The sequence below is a fragment of the Vitis vinifera genome, chromosome 1 (assembly GCF_030704535.1).
Source record: "Vitis vinifera cultivar Pinot Noir 40024 chromosome 1, ASM3070453v1".
Taxonomy (NCBI): domain Eukaryota; kingdom Viridiplantae; phylum Streptophyta; class Magnoliopsida; order Vitales; family Vitaceae; genus Vitis; species Vitis vinifera.
This window is the reverse complement of record NC_081805.1, coordinates 3561669-3568560: the sequence shown is the minus strand read 5'-3', so window position 1 is coordinate 3568560 and position 6892 is coordinate 3561669. Positions and strand designations below refer to the sequence as shown.

At 37.3% G+C, this 6892-nt stretch overlaps 1 protein-coding gene across 1 annotated transcript; it reads left to right on the top strand.

Moving 5' to 3' along the window:
- The first annotated feature begins 871 nt into the window (after window positions 1-871).
- LOC100259351 (LEAF RUST 10 DISEASE-RESISTANCE LOCUS RECEPTOR-LIKE PROTEIN KINASE-like 1.1) lies at window positions 872-4025 on the top strand. The gene is made up of 4 exons (XM_019218930.2): window positions 872-1734; window positions 2063-2098; window positions 2434-2685; window positions 2825-4025. Exons 1-4 carry the CDS (start codon window positions 921-923, stop codon window positions 3796-3798), a joined length of 2076 nt encoding a protein of 691 aa, XP_019074475.1. The 5' UTR covers window positions 872-920; the 3' UTR covers window positions 3799-4025.
- Window positions 4026-6892: the final 2867 nt, after the last annotated feature.

Below are 6892 nucleotides of genomic sequence, written 5' to 3'. Positions count from 1 at the left end.
ATTTTTTAAAATGCAGCATATTGGAAAATATTTTCAAATCTATGACACTTTTTACTAGGTTGGAAAGTGTTTACTCGAGATACCTTTCAAAATTCTAAAAAAAAAAAAATTGAATTTATAATAATAAAAAAATATCTTTTCAAGAGACACTTTTAATATATATTGAATTTTATGAAATTGTGGAAAGTATCTAAGAATTTAAATATAAATCCAAATTTTTAGAATTATAAAAGCTGTCTAAACACCTTTAGTTTAAATTAAAATATTTTAAGTGTATATTATGAATTTAAAAATTATAAAAGTTGTTTTTTAAAGAGACATCTTTATTATATATTGAATTTTTTAAAATTATAAAAAATTTCTTCAAAAAACACTTCAATATAAATTCATTTTTTTGAAACTGTAAATGGTCACCTTTAATTTAAATTCAGTTTTTCTAAGCGGATTTGAAAATTGTAAAGCTGTCTTTACACCTTTGACGTGGTAAAGAGTACTATAAATTTTTTAATTACCATTTTTTAAGAATTTTTCTTGAAACTTGTAGAAACTAAAAAAAACCCATGTCTTCTCTTTTTCCTTTACCTAGTCTCCTACTTTTTCTCCACAGGACCAATATTTTTTTATGCCTTTACTTTGTTAAATACTGTCGTGATTTTGAACATTAAGCGCTGTATGAAGTCAAGTCATTCTAAGCAAAGGAGAAGGTGAGTTGGAAACTCCCTTTCTGGGGTGTCTATTGGTCGGCCAAAGGAAAACAATGGCCTATTTCACCTACCAGAGACTCTTGCCCATCCTGTAGAAATTCTCTTTCCCAAGTCTTCTTGTCTCTTATTTCCAAGTCAACTGCCGTGCTAAGCAGATAAAAGAGAGAAAACATTGTTTAAATAAAGGGAGAGGAGGATTACCTTGTATCTGTCGGTATGGAGGGAGAGGAGGATTACCTTGTTTCTGTCTGTATGGTGCCAATGCTTTTGTTGTTGAATTGGGGATTTCGCATGGGTTCTGTTTCTTTTCTTGTTCTATTTCTTCTCTCTCATTCTGTGCTTCTTTCCTCTGCTGAAGAAGAAAGGAAACAGCCTCCAACTTGTCCACCCTTTCACTGTGAAAAACTGGGCTGGCTTCACTTTCCCTTCAACAACGAAACAAACCCAGAATGCGGTTTTTGCACAGTAACAAGATGTACTGAAGGGCTTCCACGGATCCAACTGGAAAGGGAAGGAAGATATTTTGGGGTGAAAAACATCTCTCAGGCTGATACCATAGTAATTCAAGATAAGCGGCTTCAAGAGAACTTGCAACGCGGCATATGTGAATTCATTGATAACTTAACTCGTTTCCGTTCTCCTTCTGTTTCTTTCAAACCAGTACCCCCTCTAGCCGAACTAACCCTGTTCAAATGCCACCGTAATCTCAATATTGATCTTACTACAGATCATAATTATACCGATTGTCAAGACTACATCATCCACTATAATCATCCAAATCATACTTCCATTCCTCCACCTCTACCTCATAATCAACCAAACCATACTCCCACTCTTCCACCTCCAGCTCCACTGGACTGTTCTATTATTCAGTATCCAATAAACATGAGTTTAGGAATGGACAACCTGGTTGCCCTGTTGACTTCTGATATCACTCTTGAAGTGCATCTGTCCCGTGAATGTCGGAAGTGTCACTCTAGTGGAGGCCAATGTCGAGATGACGAGGGAAAATTCCGGTGTGCACATACAGGTGCACAACATATATAACAATCTCTTTTCTTATTCCTTTCCTCTGTTCTTTTTCATTTTTTTGCCCTTTTATTTTCCTCGTTTGCATTTAAGTACATAACCCGCTGCTAGGTATGTAGCATGAATTCCTCTCTTCTAACTGTAGGGCTCTGGTATGAGAAAATTGATGTTTGTGCAATGTAATCTATATTAGATTTGCAGAAGCAGGCTTTGACTCTTCTTTTTATGAGTGTACTCTTTAATGTTCTGGAGAATACCAATATGATGTAGATTAATACAATGTTTACTGTTTAAACTAACATTGTTGCTATTTGTTACTTGTCTTGCAGGGAATGACAAGCGACTGAAGCTAGCCCTAGGATTAGGTAATATACTTCTTTAGCAATGTTCTTGTAGATAAAAAATATTTGTTCTCTGCATGTGTTTGGACACCAACTGAATCCAATTAAGCCTTAATCTATTGCACTTTATAGCATTTAAAATGAGTTTATCTGTCAACTATAAGGAATTTTTTCTTTAATTGGGGATTTCAGTAATGATCAAATTTCAATTTCTCACCATCTTCTTTGTGGTTAAACAATACAGAAGTGATTTCCACTAAGATCTTTATACATCATCTTCCTTATGTCTGTAGTGAAAAACTCTTTTAGCATTAATGTAGTTGACATCAAGTTTGACCAGCCTTTTTTGCCCACTGCAGGTATCAGTGCCGGAAGCATTACCATCTTAATAATTTGTTTCTTTATCATCTGGCAGAGCCATAAGAGGAAGTACGCTCCAACTTTCCTCTCAAGAAACACTTGTTCAGATCCCTCTTCAAAATCAGAGTTGGAAATAACGGGGGCGTATTTTGGCATCCCCATTTTTCCCTACACTGAACTTGAAGAAGCCACTAATTATTTTGACCCTGATAGAGAAATTGGAGATGGAGGTTTTGGAACTGTATACCATGGTAAGGTGATGGACAACTGTGATTCTGTTAATACTTCACCTAATCACTAGGAAAATGCTTAGCAAAAAAAAAAAAAAACTCTTAAACGACAAATTTGTCACCCTTTTAAAGAGGCTATTCTTTGATCTTTGTCAAATAGGACAACTGCGAGATGGGCGAGAGGTTGCTGTCAAGCGCCTATACGAGAACAATCACAGGCGGGTTGAACAGTTCATGAATGAAGTTCAAATCCTCACTCGTTTGCGCCACCGGAATCTTGTCTCCCTTTACGGCTGCACCTCACGCCACAGCCGTGAACTCCTTCTGGTTTACGAATTTATTCCCAATGGCACAGTCGCTGATCATCTCCACGGGGATCGAGCAGATTCAGGCTTACTCACATGGCCTATCCGATTGAGTATTGCCATAGAAACTGCCACTGCATTATGTTATCTCCATGCTTCTGATGTTGTACACCGGGACGTGAAAACTAAGAACATTCTCCTGGACGATAGTTTCTGTGTTAAAGTCGCAGATTTCGGGCTTTCACGACTCTTCCCGACCGATGTTACCCATGTCTCAACCGCTCCACAAGGGACTCCCGGCTATGTTGATCCAGAATATCACCAATGTTACCAGCTTACAGATAAGAGCGATGTTTACAGCTTTGGGGTTGTCCTTATTGAGCTCATATCATCACTGCCTGCTGTAGACATTAATAGGCATAGGCATGAGATCAATTTGTCTAACTACGCTATAAACAAGATACAAAAATGCGCATTTCACGAGCTGATAGACCCACGTCTTGGATTTGATTCAGATCTTGCGGTTAATAGGATGACTACTCTGGTGGCAGAATTGGCCTTTCGCTGTCTGCAACCTGATAAGGAAATGAGGCCTTCCATGGATGAAGTCTTGGAGATTTTGAAGGAAATTGAGAGTGACAAGCATGAATCGGAGAACATGGACATAGCAACCGACAGTGTTGGATCGTCGATGCATGAGCCACCGCTTCCACCTTCACCAGATTGTGATGAAGTGGGGTTGTTGAAAAGTGTCCAGCTGATGCCATCACTAGATACTGTGACCGCTCAATGGCCCAGTAGGTCTACTACACCAAGCGCCAGTGCTTAACTTTTCCTTGTATTTTGCCTTTTTTTCGCAGGAGATGCTAAAAATATGTGAAACATGTAACCAGATGTAAATGAAAGGGTTAATGTTCTTTCTCATCTTCATATCTTTGTTTTGTTGTCCATGTAGCAGAGATGAATCTCAGATTCATTGTCTGCTGGATTTAAGGTCCGACGGGAATGACAAGGTTGAAGAAGGTGCCATTGATATGCCCAGTTTTGATTTTGCTAGTTTTGGTCTCTCTTGTGATTGTGATTAGAATACGGAATCATCTATCTTGTTATATAATTAAAAATTTAGTTTTTAGATCCTTTCTTATAATTTAGATGATGTTTGGATATGTCTTTTTTTTTTTTAACTTAAAATAATAATAACAATAATTTTTATATAAAATATAGTGACACTTATCTTACAAGTTAAAGTACTAAGAAATTTATATTACCTTAAATTTCAAAAATGATTTTTATGTTTTTTAAATAAATAAATAATATGAAGTGAAACAACAAAAAAAATATAACCACAACTTTAAAATTCATATATATGGTTTAGAAGAGTTTATACATATATAAAATTAGAAACTTTTTCCCCGTGTGAGTTATTAAAATCATTCCCTCTGCAAATATGACGTTCCATTGTGTCTCATAAGATTGTTGGATCAAATAGCGAGATACCCTTTTGGGTTTAGAGTGGATAATATTTATGTAAAAGGGAACAAACTATTACAAATAGTATTAAAGTTGCACTCATAACCTCAGTGTGTAAGTTTGTTTACCTATGCAATGGATATCCATTTGTTTGACCTCACAATTATGTCAAAGATGTTATGTTTGAAAGAAGGTGATTGTGATATCTCACATAAGTTAGGAAAAAAGTTCATGTCATTATATATATATTTCTCTTAATCATGTTTGACGCACTTTAAAACTATGGGACCTTAATGGGCTTAGAATAGACAATATTTACGTGAGAATGAATTGATCATTCCACATACTTTCACGGATGACTCTACTGGCTGAACTATATCATTCAAAGGCGTGCCTCTAAGTTATCAACCTCGATCCACCTTGACTATATAGTTGTCTTTGAACTTTGAATTTATCCCTAGATATATTGGCCACCTTGACTGTCTTAGATTACTTGGATATCCTTAACTTCCTCAAGAGAGAAATATTGATCAAGACACTAGAGAATAAATGATGGAAATTTGTGGAGGTAGCATCAACAGTTTGCTAATATATTCGGTGCTACCTACAACTTTTTCATAGCTACCCATTTTGTATCTATGACACCGAAACATACTTCTTTGGCTACCCAGGCTTTGGAATTTTTTGTGAAGAAAATAAGCCTCTCTTTTGGACATTCAGAAGTGATTATTTCATTAAAGATATCTCTTATGAGACCCAATCACTTTGGTTAGTCAACAAGCTGGAAATGGTTAACACCTCATGCGTTGCCCTTCAACAATTTTTTTTGTGTTTGATTTTTCTTCCATTCAATGTACCATCAAGTTTGTTGATCTTATTTTATTTTATAATTGCATAGAAGGAATACCTCTAATTTACGCACATTCTCCAATAACTTGTGTTTCCACTACCACAAATTATTCTGTTGCTGTTTTGAACACTAGGTATATGAATTGGAACTTTGAAAAAAATGCTTGAAATTATGGCTTGTGAGAGGTACGTGGGTGCACCGATGGATTGGGAGAGAAGGTAATATAATCAAATAGTGGAGAGTGTGGAAAGCTTCACTTCACGTGTCTTTCTTAAGCTCAAGACCCTTTGGTCGTCTAAGGTAAGTAGATAATCCATCTAGTATCAATCCGTCTGAACCAAGATAAGCTCTGTCTAGCACAAGAGGAAAGATAAATTTCTTTTTTCCCCAATGCCATATGGAATGTCGATCGGGGCTTCCAGATAGACAAACCAACCCAGTCGAAAATTTCAAGCATTAGACAGATGATTAATCACACTCAATGCCTGAGCGACAATTTAAATGTCATTTACACCCAAAAATCAATGTCAATCAGTCGTTACATGCAATCAGCAACATTGATAAACGTAAATGCATAGTCAGCGATATGGTCCGAGATTCTTACATGACAGCCAACAAATGACACCAATTAGCAGCTCTTGTTTGGTATGATTGCCTAGTCCACATTGAGATGATGACGTTGATTACCTTATTAAGGCTTAGCATTCTCCACGATGGCGATCATTAGTACAAGAAAGACATGAATGCACAATCAACGTTGTGAAGATGGTGCCATATGTTTTATAAAAACCCCTCGAGAAGCATGAAAAAAGGACACTCACACATAGCCATTCAAAATAGTTGAATTCACTTTTGCTAGATTGTGACTTAAGCTTTGAAGGGGCGTACCCGGACCACTTGTTCAGACATAATTTTGTGTAGGGAAGAAGTTCATCTGACTTTAGTGAAGCTAGACAGACCTGTATTCAGTTGGCACAAGACCAACATTGGCGTCATTTGTGGAAACCGACTAAAGATATCAACACCCTCAAGAAACCCATTATTAGTTATGGGTGACGAATACTATTTTGTCTGGTGTGAAAAGATGGAGAGATGCCAATGAGAAAATGAACGGCAGATGCAAACTCTACTCCTCCAAATGAAACGACTAAGAGAAGAGAACGAAGAATTGCAGACTCAAATGTCAACAGTGGGCCCCTCTCAAAGTCGGCACACTCAAAGCTGACAAACAACCTTAAGATGAATTGTTGAGGTATCTTTCCTCTGGGGCACAGATTTCTCATCTGGTAACTGCTCGAGACGATTTGAGGAGTAGCATTCGCCAACTCGTCAAACATAGTTGGACGAAAACACTAACTCCACTCGGGCATCAAGGAAAATGAGGTGTAGCAGAATGTCACATTTATCTGACGCGATGCGAGCCCAACTATGACTTCAAGCACAGGCATGAAGGAGCAACCATGTATGTTAGAAACACTAAGGGCACGTCTAGGTCAGCCAATCCTAGCAACTACATCTGAATGATCTTCTCAACTACCAAGGCAGCAGTAGGCGAAAGTATTGGCAACTCGAGCCCCACTTGACTCTATCAACTGACGGTTGG

Bases quoted from the DNA above. Each gene is read 5' to 3' on its own strand.
- LOC100259351 (XM_019218930.2), top strand. From the start codon at position 921: ATGGAGGGAGAGGAGGATTACCTTGTTTCTGTCTGTATGGTGCCAATG. The intron at 1,735-2,062 runs GTGCACAACATA...CTTGTCTTGCAG, and splicing joins ATTCCGGTGTGCACATACAG to GGAATGACAAGCGACTGAAG. The intron at 2,686-2,824 runs GTAAGGTGATGG...TTTGTCAAATAG, and splicing joins TTTTGGAACTGTATACCATG to GACAACTGCGAGATGGGCGA.